Below are 19,256 nucleotides of genomic sequence, written 5' to 3' on the forward strand. Positions count from 1 at the left end.
TGTTGTGAAGTAAACAGCTCATGAAATATTCACCACTTTCTTGTATGTGTGTGACGGTGTATGTCTGTGTGTGTCTGTCTGTGTGTGCAGCTCCCACACACCCACCCACGGGCACACACACATGCATATAAAACACTGGGGTGCCCCAAAAAGCTAAGGTTGTCTCCGCATCTCGGCTCTGAGCCAACTGAGAAGCGAAAGGGAACACTGGGAGTGGGAACACTCTGCTGCTGAGTGAGTCAGATGTTTGCTGATATTTGTATTGATGAAAAAACAAAAAAATTCACGGAGCCACAGTTAAAATTTAACCATTATGCTTTTTTTGCAAATGGCAGTAAACAGGGGAGCAAACATTTCAGGTAACAATCCTTCTTGAAATATTTGTGTTGTTTTCCCCTTTTGCTGCTGCTTTTTGAAATGAATACAGTATAATCCGTTTTTAGGTGCCATCTCCTCATTTTATTTATTTATTTTTTTCCCATCTTTGTTGGTTCCATCACTTAGTGTATGATCACACTAGTGTGATCCAACCCTTGGGAGCTAGGCTAGAGGCTGAAAGGTCGCTGGATTGAGCCTACTGACCAGCTGAGAAAATAACCAGAAAAGCTTCTCCGTGACCGTTTGTAGGAAGCTGTGGCTGCACTAGGCGAACATCAGGTTGAAATCCGTGTAGCTTTATGGCTATAAAGAAGGCTGTTTCTCAAGAACAGCTTGCTCAGCAAAACATCCCTGGATAAATAATTGTTAAAAATTGCCACCAGAGTTGGAGTTGATGTTTCTTTTGCTGCTTTTCTGTAGTTCAGGTACCTGTAAGCTGCCCCCTGCATTGTGCGCATAATCTGATTTAGAAAATCAGATGTCTCAAACTGATGATATGCTGGAGTGGAAAATACAAATTTTCAAAAATACATCTGCTGTCCAATCATAGGTCACATTCAGCTTCATCTGTCAAGTAGATATTTCTGCAATGTAAACACCTTTTCTATTTTTGTTTTTTTTCCATCGGCATTCTTTCAGTGCTGCTATGCATTTATCCCTGATCTCCTCCTACCTGTCTGTTTCCAGACACCCATTATATCTCTACCACTATGCTACATGCCAGAACAAGTACCACATCGTGCTGCATATCCCCCTCTTGGCTCCCTTCCAGTTGTCCTCGAGCTGGAGTGGTCGTGTTGGTGTAATAGAAGCCGTCCTTAGCCAAGCTCCATGCATAATTCAGTGGTGGACCTCATCGTGGGGCTTACTGCCTGGAGACGGGAGCCTGCTGATAGATGACCTCTGCTGCGGCCTGACTCACGTTGAAACAGGGCTGAAAACAGGTCATCTCTGCTGACCCCTCGGGCTCCCGCATGTTGCTGTAGCACAGGGGTATTGTGTGACAGCGGCGACAATACACCTCGCGGTTCCACATGTGCCATGCCGGCCTTTGCGGGTCGAGCCCCCTCGGTTGCTGTGACAGCAAGGTGAAAGGCATTAATGATGAATGATGATGTTTGAAACACAAGGGTGAGAGGAAGATTTGGGGAGCTAGTGTATAGTTGATGCAGACGAGACATTTCATTTATGAACAGTATAGGCCCACTTATTGCTTCCACTTATAAAGTAGGGAGACAAGCAAAGCAGTCACATTTTTCATTTTTTCCTGAGCAGCTAAGACCTCACATTCATGTTTCCGCTTTACTTTGAGGATAAGGCAGGAGGGGCTTGGTGGAAGAAAGCAGAATAAGAAAAGAGACACTATATGACCAACTTCTCTAAAATCCCGCTGTCAGCAAATCGCTCCGGCTGTCCAATTTAGAAATGATTGTGCCACAGTGGGGTACTTTTATTTTTATTCATTTAACCGATATTATTATAATTTCCATTATTTATGTAGCCCCCTGTTCCTGGCAACTCGAGGGCAAATGTGAGAGGTTTGAGAAAATGCAAAAATCTTCAGCGCTCAGCTCACACTTGGGTATATCTCTGGTGGATTATCACACTGCCAGATCTTCATCAGTGGAATAAATAAAGTAGAGTAAAATGTAGTAGAGTATAATTTTCTCTTTAATCAGATCACAACCGGCTGACACAGGACTCAATGGATGTCTCCTCATTCTTTTATGTGTTATAAAACACAGCAATCTAGAACTATCGAATGAGGGACCATAAATGTGTTCCTCAGCTTCTTTGCCACTTCATCACAGCCAAGGCTCAGCTCAAAAGCATGTTGAACCATGAAACCCTCTTCATTCATTTCCTGAACCCATTGATAATTGTCATAATGTGCAGTTAGTAAAGACGGCTTTCATTTTCAAACAGAATTAACCGACAATCCTTCAGGAATAGTATCTTCTGGAGTGGAGCACATCTCTTTAATAACGATTGTTCATTTGCAAGTGGTTGATCCCAGGTTCCTTTACCTAACCTCTACCCACTGTGTGCTCCCAGTGAGGTGACCAGATTAGCTCATACTGTTCCACAACCTAGACTCAAACATTAGGGTGAATTTATTTTTGCTGTTAATGGTGCTAAACTGTGTAACACATTCAGGGTGAGATCAGCCGACCCCACTGCCATTTCCAACAATCAAAACCTACATTTATGACCTTTAGTGTGATGGAGGTGTTTTGTCAGTATGCTTGGTATGTTACATCTGATTTTGCTGATGTTTTTTCTTTTGACCTTGTAAATGGTACTATGATGCTACATTGTGTTTTACTGCCATTAAAGGGGTACCCTAGCAATTTAGAATTGCACTCCCATGAGGGTAGAGCCGCAGAGGACAATGTACAGCTGTTTTCACAGGCTAGGTAGTGCTGTTCATGAGAAGTAAACAGACCTTTATGTGTAAAATTGGTGGGGCGCCCCTTTAACAGCTTTTATTGCTTTTGTTATAGTTACTGTAGGTGCATTTTTAGCTTTTACCTTTATTATCTTGACTGATAGCACCTACTAGTCAGTATCCCAGGTAGCCCTTCAACTAGCTCTACGTTTAAGATTAAGAATAATTTAAAGTAGTCAATGTTAATTTCCCCAAAGTTCTATTAATATAATAGTAATATATTATTAGCTTGGCTTGACTTTTAAGTATAAACAGAACAACTAGCCAGAAGTGTTATCTCAAAAAATTTCCCATATTCTATTTGGCAGCACTTGCTTGCCTCATCCAACTGTTTTATATTTATCAGTTTTAGTCTGCTGAACACAAACCTCATTATGGCTCCTCAAACACAGTGACAAGAGTTGTTGCAGCCTGCCTTTTAGTAAAGTCCCAGTCATGCATTAGCTGGTCGTGTGCTACCCTCTCGCAGCTCTTATTTTCCATAATAAAACACAGCTCAGCACATCCTTGTGCTGCATGCATAAAGAGGAGCCACCCTTGTGTCAACCTAGGTAACTCACAACAGGAGCACCGACCAGGAAGGAACGTCTGCACAGATTTCAATAATCCCACATCATTCAATAAGAAATGAAGGAGCACAATTTGCACCTCATTGTTTCGGTGATCTCAGCTGCTGCATTCAGGGCAGTTTTCACAAGTGAAGCATGACTGGTCTTCGGCAATACAGCATGACATCTTTTATGTCCTACATTTCAAGTATTCTGCCGTGGTAAACGTGATAAGCGACTGTTAAGCGACTTCTGGGCTACCAGGCGAACCCCGGCAGGAACACTTTTCTCTGTCTTGAACGCTCACAGGCAGAAACACCAGTTACACTGAAACATGTCAATCAACCCCACCCCACCGCCGCTACACACATGAAGTCTAAGATACATGGCATAATTCCAGTGTGCTGTGGTACACACTCAGAGATGATAGCACGCATACACACACACACACACACACACACACACACACACACCTGCCAGTCTTCATCTCATTACATGACTAGTCTAAGTAAGGTGGCAGGGCTTTCTTGGGGAGTTGACAGCAAAGGTTGCTTCATAAACCCAGCAAACTTCCATCTCCGTCTCCCCTGCTGCTGTGGGATGAAGAGAAGTGATGATCCAGGGGTTTTTCGTTCTCTTTGCTCCTCCACTGAGCTCACTGTATCACCTTGACAATGTTGCGATCTGTCACGGCTATGGGGATGGCAGTGGGCACTTGGGGAGGAGTAAAATGCTCGAGGAGAACTTTGTGGTATGCAGTCCCCTCAAAACAAATACATTAACTGTTGGGCTTTAACTAAGAATGAGAGAGAAAGTGTTGGAAATTTGTTGTGGTAAGCAGTGGTCGAGGATGCAGTTTGGGGCGTTGAGGAAATAAAAGATGTATCCTTGTTTTATGTGGTGGCCTCTGTATGTGTGTGTGTGCATGCTAGAGCTTCTGAGAGACTAAAGTGTGTGTGTGAGTATAATGTGCAAGCAGGCAGGAAGAGAAAGTGGAACATTCCTTCCCTGCCTCAACAGCAATGCAGCATAGCTCAGGGACTGCACGTCACTATGTAAATGTAAATTGCAGTGTCATGCTGATCAATCCTGTAGGCTGCTGAGACAGGGTTATGTCTGGACCAGTCAGCAGCATCTTCTGCTGTATCTGTCAGTCTGCCTGCCTTGTTCTGTGCTCTCTGTCTCTGTATGGCACTATATGAGGCATGTCTCATGCTTTGTAATATTTGTCAAGCTGACTTGCTGTCTGAGCCTTTGAATGGTATCAATTTGCTCCTATTTGACCAACAGGTACACAAAGTATTTGCAAGACAAAACTTTGTGCAATCAGCTCAACTAACTCCAATGTGTTTCTTTGTTTTTACAGGATGCAACTCTAATAAAAGAATTCCGGGGGACTGGAAGGAAACAGCAAGACGGTTTGGGACAAACTGGTCCACACGGAGCTGGGTGGAGGGAAGAAGACAGCAATTGGCCCATCAAAACACAGACTTCTGAGCATGCCAGCCATGCTTTAGCACACACAGGAAAGGCTAGTTGATCTCTGCAGAAACACTTGTTGCCTTTCCTGAAACACTCCTGAGCCACAAGCACACGCATCTCCATCTCATCTGTAATTTACTGTCTACCATCCCTGCAAAGATGCCGATGCCAAGGTTGGCGCTGTGGCACTTGTGGTGACGGGGCACAGAGTGTGTGCACACATCCGGCAGGCAGGCCGGTGGGTTGGTGGGTGTATAGGCACACCAAGAGACATTTTCGGGCAGGCGTGGTTGAACCATGCGGCCCTGGGCAGGTTCATGGCGTTGGATTACCCTGGTGCTGTTGGCCTGGGGCACGCTCCTCTTCTACATCGGTGGTCACTTGGTGAGGGACAGCGAGCACCCAGAGCGGTCTAGCCGGGAGCTCTCCAAGATCCTGGCTAAGCTAGAGCGGCTCAAGCAGCAGAATGAAGACCTGCGGCGCATGGCCGAATCGCTCAGGTAACAACAAGCTGGATGTTTTTAAAACTGAGCCGCTGCTCTTGTGTAACAACACCAAACGCCAAGATTTTTTCTTAAAATAAGCGTGTAAACATGCACACTGGTGTCCTGTTTATGTGGCTGCGCATGTAAAATCATACGGTTTTGTGAAACGTGAATTCTGTATACTAGTTGGAGCACTGTGATTGAAAACAGTTAACGATAATGTGAACACCTCACCAGGTGTCTGATCTCGGCCTTGCATGTATGTGCTCACTTTGAGTTGCATTGTGGGTTAGTAAAACAAACCAAAAAGTGATGATTAACTATGAACATAAAGATGATCTACACACTTAAATGAAAGTGAAAGTCTGACACAGGTAATGTGTTAATGTAGTGGACACACTGTATTGTTGCTCTCATTTTTACTCATTTGATGCTTAGATATTTGAGTCAAATCCAGCAGAGTGGGAAATAGAAGAAAAATACTTTTCTCAGTTTTGATTTGTATTTGCATTTCCCCGTCATGCCGCTCGATGTTACATCATTCCCAGAAATTTGTTATTACTGTGCAAAACACAGCTGAGAAAACAAATATAATGTACCCCTTTCGCTTGCCTGGTTACGATACTTCTGTTTTTGAAAAAAAAATACACTGTTGTGCAATGCATCATTCTTAAGTTTCTGCAAAGTCCAGCAATTAAGTACAGCCTCTGGTCCCCTGGTAGTCCAATCAGAGTAATTTTACAAATGCCAGAATGTAGCAAAGAAATAATTGTTTCTTTAGTTTTTGTGAAAATGAAATCATCATCTGATCAAATCAGCATCTTGTGTGTGACAGTACAGTTTCATACAAAGCCGATCAGTAGTGTCAGAGACACTGCATGTGACAAACAGCAGGATGGACTGTCACACACTTCACTGGAATTTATTGTGTTATTTTGGCAGACAATAGCACCTTGTAAGAGACCAATAACCAAACAGCATCTTTCACACGTGTGACAACGTGTAATAGAGAAGCAGATGGTTCTGCTCTTATCTCCAAACGCTGACAGTGTTTCTCCTCACCCATAAACACTGGCTGTGTTACTTAAGTGTGTGCATCTCCGAGTGTGCATGCATGTGCAAGGAAAGCAGTAGTGTGTCCTGGTGTGGCGATATTAACCCGGAACTCAAGCTTCAGATGTTGTCATTGCTGCTCCGCTGTGATATTCCAATTCACTTTGATGCAGGGCCCTCATCAGCTCACACAAACATTAAAACACACACGCACACACGTTGCTTCAGACAGCTGGTCCCTGATTAAATCCCTTGGTTTTGTAATTATTCAAAATTGGCTCAAAAACAAAGGTGGAATTTATAGCATAAAAAACAAGTGCAGCTTTCAGTCAACTAGTGTCCAAATGGGTCCCTGACACACTGCGCGCTTGTTGCTTGTTATTGAGACCGGTTGTTGATATGGGACTGAGGCCTCCACAGTTATTTACTGGGGCAGCGCTACAGTGCCTTCTGAAGTCCCTCTAAGCTTCAGCTAAGTATCCGGCACAGCAAGCCAAAAGCCGGCGTCTGGCTTGCTGAGGTTAAGCTGTATGAGCTATCGACATAGACAGGAGTTGGTTTGTCCTCTGTTCAGTTTCGTTCATTTGTGCATGTACAGTGTGTGCGTGCGTGTGTGTGTGTGTGTGCATGCGTGTGCGTGTGTGCGCGACACACACAAAGAGGATGTTAGTGGGCTGCCCATCATTCCTGCCCCAGCCCCTCGCTTCTCCGCTCATCGCCTCCTCCTGTTCCTCGTTTCACTCCTTCTTCACCTCCCTCCTCCTCTGCCTCACTACCAAACTGCTGACAGAGGCATGGCGCCAAGCCAGGCTCCAGCCTGCAGGTCGTCACAGACTGACTGACTATGTAACAACTCACTAGCTCACTAATCGACTAGCTCAACACATGCCTGACTGAATTTACCAACTTCAACAACGTTGTGCAGATTTGGACTGGGAACACGAGTCTATGTGTGCTGTACAACAACTAGAAACAGTTCTTTGCAAGCACCCCACTGACATAAAAAAAAATTAAGGTTTTCATCCAAAGCATCTAACATTTGTATTACTGCATGCATTTTTTATTAGTGGCCTTACAGAGATTTAAACCCATAAAACTGACATTATAACACCTTTGTTTCAACTCGTTTCGCCGCAGAAACCCACTGAATTGACGATGGTTTATAGTTGAGAGTAGGATTTAACTTAGTAATTGTTATTGCACCGGAGCAGCACTAGATGTAAGGCGTTATTGGGCATTGTTACGCATTCATTATATACCTGAAAAGAGCTCGCTTACATTATCTCATTCGCTTTACGATAGAGAGTGATTGTCATACTGATGCAGTTTGCATAGGATATCGATTTTCTTGATCACAAACTGCAAATTTCTGTAGCATCACTGAGAGGATGAAGATATTTAGTTATTCAACCCGCTAATGGATTCTTCACACACTACTGATCTTGTTTTACCTATTTTCTGCTGAACTCCCCACAATTTGTAGAATGGAATTGTCATGTGAAATTAATGAATCTATCAATCAATGCTTAGATTCAAATTAGTATCACCTGGCTGGCCTACAGATCCACTCCAGTGATTCAGTTATTTAGGCCTCTCATGAGTGGTTTGAGTGACAGGCAGCGTGCCAATCTACCAATCACCCAGCAGCATTAATGAGAGGTGAGCATGAGGTCGAGTTGCTCAGTCTGTCTGGCTCCGCCCTCTCTGCCGCTGTCCGTCATCTCTGGCACGAAGCCACGACTGCTGCGGAGACAATGACACGCAGCAGCCTGATGGTGTGACATCAGAGGGAGCGAGGGGTGAGAGTGACAGCTGGACTGAGCGATGAGGACCTGATCAATCGCCCAGGCATGCCAACGGAGGGATGGAGGGAGGGAGCAGGCGATGCAGAGGAGGCAAAGAGGAGGGGAGCATGATGGATGGTTTGAGGACTGCACTAAGTAAAGAGAAGCAAGGAGAAAATGGAAAACGAGGACTGAGGGGATGAGAGGAGTTGTGGAGACCACAGTCATTGCACTAATCTGTTTCATATGTTATTTCAGCCTCAGCTATACCATCCAAAACTAGGTGATAAAAGGCAGTGTATCAGACCTTTCTTTGATCAGTGAATTGCTTACCACTTTTTCAGTTGACATAGTGATGTAAACCTTACCTATCTGATGTGTTCTGCAAGTTAAAACTGATGCAAAGAATTATTTGCATGTACAGTACCATGTGACCCAGATTTAGGACAGATAGAGAAGGAGGGCAAAATTGATACAAATTATTTTCCCATTCGTCGTCGCAATTGTCTTTTAATGGTGCAGGTCATTGACCATTAGACCTCAATTATTCTCCTTTGTGCCCTTGTGTGTTTTATACAGTGGCCTTAAAAGTTTGGGCACCTCTGGTCAAAAGTGATTAAGTGAGTAGAAGATGACCTGATTTCCAAAAGGCATAAAGTTAAAAATGACACAGTTCAAGTTTGCATTTATATTTCCATCTTTTTCAAAAGTTTGGGCAACCTGCATGGTCAGTATTTGGTAACACCCCCTTTGGCGAGTAACACAGCTTGTAAACACTTTTTGTAGCAGCTAAGAGTCTTTCAACTCTGATTGGGGGATTTTCGCTCACTCTTACTTGCAACAGGCTTCTAGTTCTGTGAGATTATTGGCCCATCATGCATGCACTGCTCTTTTGAAGTCTATCCACAGATTTTTGATCATGGTTAGGTCAGGGGACTGTGCGGGCCATGGCAAAACCTTCAACTTGCACCTCTTAAGGGAGTCCATTGTGGATTTTGAGGCTTGTTTAGGATCATTATCCTTTTATAGAAACCATCCTCTTTCATCTTCAGCTTTTTTACAGAGGGTGTGATGTTTGCTCCCAGAATTTGCTGGTATTTAATTGAATCCATTCTTCCCTCCACCATTCTTCCCTGTGCCACTGGCTGCAACATAATCCCAATGAATGATCCACTCCCGTGCTTAACAGTTGGAGAGGAGTTCTTTCCATGATATTCTGTTCCCTTTTTTCTCCAAACATACCTTTGCTCATTGCAGCCAAAAAGTTGTATTTTAACTTAATCAGTCCACAGGACTTGTTTCCAAACTGCATCGGGCTTGTTTAAATGTTCCTTTGCAAAGTTCTGATGCTCAATTTTGTGGTGAGGAGGCTGGAAAGGTTTTCTTCTGATGACTCTTACAATATTGTCCAGGTGCCACAGTAAAACAGTGCATCACAACTCCAGAGTCTGCTGAATCTTCCTGAAGGTCTTTTATAGTCATACGGGGGTCTTGATTTGCCTTTCTAGCAATCCTATGAGCAGATCTCTCTGAAAGTTTTCTTGGTCTCCCAGACCTCATCTTGACCTCCTCTGTTCCTGTTAATTGCCATTTCTTAATTACATTATGAACTTAGGAAACAGCTACCTGAAAAAACTTTGCTATCTTTTTATAGCCTTCTCCTGCTTTTTGGGAATCATTTATTTTAATTTTCAGAGTGCTAGGCAGCTGTTTAGAGGAGCCCATGGCTGCTGATTGTTGGGACAAGGTTTGAGTAGTATTTATAAAATTTTGAAATTTGCATCACATGGCCTTTCCTTCGATGACTGTGAACAAACCGTAGCCCTAACAAGCTAATTAAGGTCTGAGTACTTGGTAAAAGTTATCTGAGAGCTCAAACCTCTCGGGTTGCCCAAACTTTTGTATGGTGCTCCTTTCCTTTTTTTCACTGTAAACCTGTACAAAACAAAAATAACACATTAATCTTGCTTAAAATGTTGGAAAATATGTTTCACCTTTAACTTCATGCCTTTTGGAGATGAGTTCATCTTGTCCATACCTAACTATTCACATTAACAGAAGTTTTGACCAGAGGTGGCGAAACTTTTTCATCCCACTGTAATTTGCTTCCAGCTACATTAGCTTGTAAAATCCTGTCTACACATGGTACCTCATTTCGGTCCTTGTCTTTCATGTTGCATAAAAATGTAAATTTAAACTGTAAAAACAAACATATAGTTAGGATGTGCATAGGCCTATGTCCAAGGTAACAGGTGTTCAGGTGTAAGGTGACAGTGACAGGATCCACTTATCCTGTAATGGTTTTAACCCAGTGCTGCCCTGCCAAACAGATGCTGCTGCCGCTTCCAGACCTGAACTCCCATCGACCTGGCCATCACTCAGGCCCGGCAAGGGAAGGTCTACTACCACACACACTAGCCCCATTGTGGGAGCTGTTTGTGATCAGGACATCTCTGTCAAGTAGGGCTCAGAGCAGAGCTTGCTCACTTTGGATGTTTTTGAATCGTTGCAGCATGCGAGACAAGAATGCACCATTTATAATCAGTTTACTTGGAATTATATTGTTTGAGTCATTTGACATAACATGCAGACGGCAAAGGAAGGAGACAAAAAGATGAGATTAACTGATCGGACACAATGCAGAAATATTTGCACAAACACAAGAGATAAACACATACAGTATAATACATTCAATAAACATTAAACAATAATCCAGTTCTGGCCAGTGGTAGCAGGTTTTAGCATTAATACCAGACTTTTCCACCCATTTATAGTGCCACATTCCTGTGGTTTATTAGCTTGTCTTATTGGAGTCAAGTGGTTTGGTGTAGCCCACAGTCAGTTCCGAGTAAAGTCTGGAACATGTCAGTCAAGCCTGTGACGCATCACAATGTAGTGATACACATGTTTATAGGAACAGTAAATCAAAGTTCCTTCTTAATGTAAAGGCAAATTGGGTCCATATAGTCTCCTTTCATCTACACCTCCGCAAACAACACTTCACATCAGCATCCATATGTATGGTTTCCCAGCTCAGCACATAGGTGTTCTTTTGGTATACTCGTTTTCTCTGGTACAAGAGTATACCAGAGTCTTACCACGGAAATATGTATGTGCCGCAGTGCCACCTAGGCCCCCACCGTTCATTCTGCTCCACCTGGCTCTGATGACCCTCTGAACCCCAATGGTTACCGGGTGCAGGGGCAGGAGTCAGTGGAGCGACAGCTGGGGCAGCATTTCAGAGGAAACTGGGTTGCATGCTGAACCTCACCTGCTTTCCGGCTCAGTGGTTAGTGCTGGTGGGTCTCATCACCCCCTGTTTTCATAGCTTGTCTTTTACTCCACAGTATCTCTCCCCAGCTCCTCGCTCCCTCTGCCTTGGAGTCAGAGTTTTTCTCATCTGCTACCTCTTCTGTATCGTTTGATTAAGATGTTGTTGAATCCAGCTGCGTTGTCTAGTCTCTGCTTCAGGTCCTCTAGAGATACCGTCAGGGATCAATTGTATATTTGTGTAAGGTGTCATCCTCCTTCCTGTGTGTGTGTCTGTGGGTTTTGATATAGCTGAGTGTTTGGATATATTTTATATCTGCATATCTTGGTTTGAGGATGCTCGTGTTTTGCCTCCACCAGCACTGTGTCTCAGCAGTTTATGTCTCTTTGGAGCACATAAGCTAACCTCTGTACCACGTCTCCTCTCATTAGAATGTGCTGGTCTGGCCTATTTCTTCTGCCTTGTTCAAGGAGGTATTGTGTTTCTTTATATTACAGTTTTAGCAGCACTTAAAACCCCTGGGAAATGATGTCACAGAGGAAATAGTCCTACTTCCTGTACAATGGTGTAACTAGCAGGTTAGGGTGTGGCCTCTGGGAGATCTTGTTGAATATTGTTTGTACAGAGTTAGCTGTGAGAATAGACAGTAGTGTTGATACTCAGAAAGGAAATGCACCTGGGTCTTCTTTCAAAAGATCTGTGTCAGGCAGCTGAAATGGGAACACCACGGATTTCACAAAGAAAACAAGCATGAATTCAAGACATACAAATAAATACCCGTGATACCACAAAGGTATGGAAAGGTTTATCCTCGTCCATCACACGGTTACATAATGTTGGAATTAAATTATCCTCACTTTGTCCTCAGTTATTTCCATGGCATTGAAGCACAATGCTCAGTTAGTGCTCAATGAAGTGAGAGGCCAGGGCAACTCAGGGACCGGGGTTTGAACAGCGAAAGGAGAGTTGTGCAGCAAGAATAGCTGTTGCAACTTTAAAAGTCTCATTTTTATGCCTGCCAGCGATTGATGTTCCTCACTCAGGGAGCAAATTGAGTTTGCATGCCTTGATGACTCATTAACATGGCCTTTGCAGCACTCCACCAATGCCCCTGTGCATTCAAACATACTCCATTTTTAATAGTTTTATGTAGAGGAATTGATTTGGTTTAATGTCAGGCAATTCTTTTTCCTCCTTGGCTGATTTGAACTCTGTGTTCTGAGAATGTCAGATTGCTCATTTGTGTTTTCATTACATCCATGCAGCAGTTTCATTCATAGCTCATAGTGTGAAAATGCCTATTTATATCTGTCATATATATTTATTATGGAGCAATAATTGACAAAAAACTGAAGATATACATTTTTAGCAGATTAGTTTACAATGCTACGTGAAAACAGCTTACATTAACATTGAGTACACTAAATGGACTGAAAAGCTCCAGAGACATAATTTTAGCAATAATGCAAAACTAAGCTTTTCAGCTGTAAACTTGCCAAGCCAAATGAGTACAATGCTTTTGAGCGCAGATCCCTGATGTTAATGTTCACATTTAATCAAGATAAATTCATAAAAAGCTGCAGAAACTCTAAAGAAGGGTTGTACCATAGCTTAGGGACAAGGAGCACAAAGAAGAGATCAGTTGTCTGTGATCGACATGTTTTGTCTTTTCAATCCCTTTTCACACATCTAAGAAAGAAGAGGCCACCATTGCCACTGCAACACTAATGCAGCAACTGATAAATGTAGCTACTGATAAATGATCAAAGTAAAGTAACAAATTGCATTTAATCTATTTGAATAGTTTTTATGTATTTGTGTGTATGTGTGGTTTTTTTAATTTGCAAGTTAATATATGCTTTGATTTATTCCCTTTTCTTTTGGAAATCGCAGTGACATTCAGTACATAGACTATTCAGTGGATGTTGTAAAAGGTTATGGTACTTGGGTGTATTGTACAGAAGAAGATAGGCTGGATGTACTCTGTACATGATCTTGAGCTCAAAATAAATAAACTACGACAGGGCTCCGGGAGGCTGCACTGTGGTGTCTTAGCAAATGAAACAGAATTTTCAGCAGTAAACACGAAAAGATGCCAGACTTCATAGCTACATTTTCACTGCAACTTATAAGTCTCGAAATGTCCAAATGAGAATCAAGACACCCCAGTAAGATACATACTGGACCAGTCACTGAATGGTCAGATGATAAACATTCTCACTTCATCTCCAAACTCCTGCACCTCATTAAAAACTATTAAAACTAGGTGTTGCTGATATAAAATGAAGCAGAATTCTGCAAATGTGTTGGCCCACAGTATTTCCCGGCGAATTTATTCAGACACTGATTTCAGTTGATGGTGTTAGAGGAATTTCACAGTATTTGCAAAACAGCCACCATGTTTTTCCAGACTGCAAATCATGAGCAAAGACTAATTACAGCCAAGCAAGTGGTGTGTATCCAATCAGGTTGATATAGGACTCTATATTATACGGTCTGTTTTAAATGGTGTCTGTCTCGCGCTAATTCATCCATGGCGTTGCTACACCGAAATGAATAAAGCAGAGATTTGTCCTCTTGTTTAGTTTGTTTTGCATTGGAAAGATCATGTGTACATTTTTTAAAAATGTACTCAGTACCTTTTCCACTAAGTTAGTGCTGGACCAGTTGGTTACGTGGTGATTGACAGCAATTTAAATGATTGTTTATTCGTTTTTTGGCTTGTAAGAATGGCAAATAGCTGGTCAAATTTTACAATTTGCTGCTTCACTCTGTGTTATATCATTGTAAATTAAATTTTTGTGGGGTTTTGTTATTCAGACAAAATCAGCAATTTGGAGATGTCAGCCTGGTTTTTGGAAAGTTATGATGGGCATGATTTGTCATTGTTTTTTTACTTAACTGAGTAATGAAAAAATCAAAAGCTTTTTTGATAATGAAAGTAATTATTTCTTGCGGTACTACACTGAGTACAATTTTATTGAATTATTTTCATATTCATTTTTTTTTGTTTTTTTGTTTACTGGGATACAGTTATACAATTTCAGCAGACCATTTCAACATAGAAGAATATTTTTGCGCTCTTCCTTCTATCAATGCACACGCACTCCCATGCTCGCCCATCACAGCTTGTGTCTCTCTCCCCCAGGATACCAGAGGGGCAGGCAGAAGCCAGGTCCCTGGCCGCAGGGAGATTGCGCTCCCTGGAGGACCAGTTAACCAGAGCCAAACAGAAGATCCACAGCTTCCAGAAACTCACTGGAGATGGTAAGAAGGGCAAGGCCACCTAAAAGGTTGTGAGGAAGGATTTGGCACAGAGCTTGGAAATACGAAAGGGTAGACTTTGAAGGTGTTGGGGGTGACTATATATATGGTATGAAACCGGTCAGCAGCTCTTGTGAGCTTTCGCCTGCAGCAAGAATCTCAGTCTAGTCCAGCATTAAACCTGCTTTAGCTCAGCGATGATGATGGCAGAGCCGTGCCGTCAGATGGGCAGGGTTATGTGTGTATTTGCCACCTTAAGCTGTGGTCACAAGGGCAGGAAAGCTGTCAGGTGATAGGGGAAATGTGTGAATGAAGTGGAAACAGTTGTGAGTGCCCCAATGGCCGAAAGAGAGAGAGAGAAGAGAGACAGAGAGAAAATAAAGACGGACATGTGTGGAGGGCAGCACAGGGTCAGCCTTTCCATCTTGCCGCAGGGAAAGAAAAAAGCTAAAAATACCTTCTAGCTTTTTTTTCCACCAAAGGAGAGAGTCAGGAGAGAAGTGAGAGTGTGAGATAGGAAGGTTAAAAAAAGTGATTTTCCCTCTCCACCACCAACTCCATCTCCTCCTGCTTGAGGCTGTCCTTCATTTCCCTCGATTTTTTTTTTTTATTGTTTCTTTCCACAGAAACCAGAGCAGGCAGCTGTGCTATCCATGTGGGTAACTCCACATTATTTGGCTCGAGCGGGGTATAGATTTCCATCCTGTTGTTAGAACTGCGTGAGAGAACACATGAGCGAGCCATGAGGCACAAAAACAGTGATGATTCCTCCTTAATGAGGTCATGAGGTCAATGAGGAAGCAACACCTAGGGACAAAGTATGGGAAGGAACATTAAGAAGCAACCTTGCTTTGTGCCGTTTGCCAATTTGGGCTCACATAATCTAGAGCTCAAACATTCCTAAAGACCTGTTTAAAGGCATCCTTTCCTTCCTAGTTCCTTCCAGCTGTATCCCCAAGGAAGTGCTTTGACGTTTACATCATCGATTCCTTGTTTCAGATGATACCTTTGCCTCAAATGTCACACCAGCTGTGTATCTTTGTTATGTTTTGTTTTGAGCTGATCTCTCTTATCCCCACCGCAGGCCCCGGGCCCACTCAGGAGGAGCTGCGGAGAAGGGTGGAGAATGGCGTTAAGGAGTTCTGGTACTTTGTTCGCAGCGAGGTGAAGAAATTGGCCAACGTTGAGCCGAGCGAGAAGCAAAAGTACGCCGACACACTCTTGCAGGACCTGGGACACCAGGAGAGGTGAATAAAAACGTTTACTTGAAAACATTGGAAAAAGTGTGTTAATGTTCCACAAGGATTTGTAGGAAACCAGTAAATGGATGCAAAGCCGATGGTGAGATCAGTAAAATGAAAAAAATACTGTTACCGGGGCAGCAGCTTAAAGAATAACACTGTCATCTCACAGAAAGAAGTCAGACAGACTTTGCTGTTGGGGCCTTTCTATGTGTCGTTTGCTTGTTGTCTGCTAAGGTTCTTTCCCACAATCCACAGTCACTGACATGAGATAATTTTGAAACAAAACTGGATAAAAGTGTCACACTATTCACACTATTGACAATATTTAACATTACCAAAATAATATATCCCCGCAAATATTGGAGTGCTCACTCCCTAAAGGCGTAGTTTGACATTAGTATGGACAAAGCAAACAAGATATACAGTAACTAATTAATACAGTACTGCATAATGTAATATAAACCTGCACAGTCCAGCACATAATGTTTTTGTACTGGTTAAACAAACAAGATGTAAAATGTTAATTAGTGAGCTTTACAGGTGCTGATTTTGCGGATGCAAATTTTGTTTCCTTTGGACAGAGCCAAGCTGTTTCATCCTGTTTCCAGTCGTTATGCTAAGCTAAGCTAACTGGCCGCTGGCTGTAGCTTCATATTTACCATTCAAACAGGAGAGTTGTATCAGTCTTCTCATCAAACTCTTTCTTGAAAGATTCCTTTAAGGATGTATTTGGCATGAGTAAACATAAAGTCTGCCTGAAGAGCTCAGTGAATACTTCTAAAGAACAGAATTTGTTTACATAATGCTGTTTTAAACAAATCACCAATATATGTAGCTCTTTGACACCATTACACTAATTGATATTTCTGAGCAATCAGCTGATATACCAGGCATATACAGTATATTAGCTGTTTCTAACTCCTCTTTCTCCTCCTGATGAATGGTTTTAAAGTAATGCTGAAACTTGGCAATATGAAAATATGCCTGAGTGCGTGTAAGACCCGTAATAGACTGGTGGCCTACTGTTGATTTTCCCTTCACATCGAGTGCAAGCTGGGATAGGTTCCGGCCTCCCGTGAAACTGAACAGAATAAGCAGTATGGAAAAGGGATAAATATGGAGCTGAAATAATTGCTTGATTGACCTACGGAACTTATGGGAAATAGATCAGTTATTCACAAGTTACAGCTTCTCAAATGTAAGAATTTGCTGCTTTATCCATTTTAAAGACTTAACAATTAATAAATAAATTTAAAAAACAATCATCAGCTTAATTGATACTGAACATAATCATTAGTTAAAGCTGTAGATGGATATTGTTGGTGCTCCTGTGTAAGAATTATCTCAGGATCCTTGTAATACAAATATTTGTGCATTGTATCGTTTGTTCTTTGTTTGTTAATAACTTCCGTGTTGATTCAAGACTCACAGGCTACTGTTTACTGGCACTGCCTACTGATGATGTGAAAACCTGAAACAGGAACATTTTCTATAACTAAGACTTGAAAGCAGCACTTGCAGTGGTTGCTGAAAGACAGAGGGCAAAGGTCATAGACACACCTTCTGTGTCATCAGGATGGCAGGCTTCAACACAGCTGAATGAAGAAAGGCCTGTTGTCACATAGCCAAGTGGTTTATTATAATCCTGGTGAAGTGGCTTACACGGCCCGTTGTCTTAGTCGTTGCTGCCTAGGCCGCTTTCCAAAGACTGATTCCTCACCCCATACACACTGACATGCATGTACACACACACACACACACACACACACACACACACATATAGTCACAGACTTGTACATGCATTCACTTTCATTCTAAGCCCCCAGGATTTCCTTGTAAGTGCTGCAGGCAAAGGCTAGGAGAGCCAGCTCAGATAGGAGCAGAGGTGGAAAGAGCAATGAAATGTTTGACTCATATAAATGCACTGCTTCTTTATTTAAATTCTGATCAGGACGGAGGTAAGGCCCCTGTCTCGAAAATTTCCAAAGAAAAATGTAGCACATTAAAAAAAAATGTGCTTATTGGAGCTTTCAGTTTCACAAAGTTTCATAGACAGGGAAATGAAACGATGTAAAAGTTCATACAGATATGCCAGAAAAACATACCGGGGCATGAAAAAGTTTGGGCACCTCTGGTCAAAATATCTGTCTCTGTGAATAATTAAGGGAGTAGAAGATTACCTGATTTCCAAAAGGCATAGAGTTAAAGATGACACATTTCTTTAATATTTTAAGCAAGATTAGTTTTTTATTTCCATCTTTTACAGTTTAAAAATAACAAAAAAGGAAAAAGGACCCGAATCAAAAATGTGGGCACCCTGCATGGTCAGTACTTGGTAACATCCCCTTTGGCAAGTAGCACAGCTTGTAAATGCTTTTTGTAACAGGTAAGAATCTTTTAGCTCTGATCAGTCTTTCACTTACTCTCCCTTGCAAGAGGCTTTAGTGCTGTGAATTCTTGGGCTGTTTTGGATACACTACTCTTTTGAGGTCTATCCACAGATTTTTGATCATTGTTAGGTCGGGGGACTGTGAGGGCCATGGGCAAACCTTAAGCCTGCGCCTCTGGAGGTAGTCCATTGTGGATTTTAAAGTGTTTAGGATCATTATCCTGTTGTTGAAGGCATCTTCTTTTCATCTACAGCTTTTTTACAGAGGGTGTGATGTTTGCTCCCAGAATTTGCTGGTATTTAATTGAATCCATTCTTCCCTCTACCATTCTTCCCTGTGCCACTGGCTGCAACATAATCCCAATCAATGATCCACTCCCATGCTTAACAGTTGGAGAGGAGTTCTTTTCATAAAGTCCTGCACCCTTTTTTCTCCAAACATACCACAATAGCAGCCAAAAATGCAAACTTCTGATGCAGAGTTTCGTGGTGAGGACCATTGAAAGGTTTTCTTATGAGGATTCCTCCATGAAGGTCATATTTGTGCAGGTGTCGCTACACAGTAGAACAGTGCACCACCACTCCAGAGTCTGCTAAATCTTCCTGAAGGTCATTTGAAGTCAAACGGGTTTTGATTTGCCTTTCTAGCAATCCTATGAACAGTTCTCTCTGAAAGATTTCTTGGTCTTCCAGACCATAACTTGACCTCCTCTGTTCCTGTTAATTGCCATTTCTTAATTACATTATGAACTGCAGAATCATTTATTTTAATTTTCAGAGTGCTAGGCAGCTGCTTAGAGGAGCCCACGGCTGCCGATTGTTGAGACAAGGTTTGAGGAGTATTTATAAAGTTTTGAAATTTGCATCACTTGGCCCTTCCTAACGATGACTGTGAACAAGCCATAGCCC

General features: G+C 42.3%; 1 protein-coding gene across 1 annotated transcript in view; it reads left to right on the plus strand.

Moving 5' to 3' along the window:
* The window catches only part of fut8b (fucosyltransferase 8b (alpha (1,6) fucosyltransferase)), an 88,643-nt gene that overhangs the window by 43,635 nt on the left and 25,752 nt on the right, over positions 1-19,256 (plus strand). Inside the window, exons 2-4 of the mRNA XM_040126225.1 lie at positions 4,742-5,357; positions 14,599-14,717; positions 15,799-15,961. Of these exons, the coding sequence (XP_039982159.1) occupies positions 5,155-5,357; positions 14,599-14,717; positions 15,799-15,961 (485 nt within the window). The 5' untranslated portion in view covers positions 4,742-5,154. The remainder of the gene's footprint in view (positions 1-4,741; positions 5,358-14,598; positions 14,718-15,798; positions 15,962-19,256) is intronic.

The sequence above is a fragment of the Xiphias gladius genome, chromosome 4 (assembly GCF_016859285.1).
Source record: "Xiphias gladius isolate SHS-SW01 ecotype Sanya breed wild chromosome 4, ASM1685928v1, whole genome shotgun sequence".
NCBI lineage: Eukaryota > Metazoa > Chordata > Actinopteri > Istiophoriformes > Xiphiidae > Xiphias > Xiphias gladius.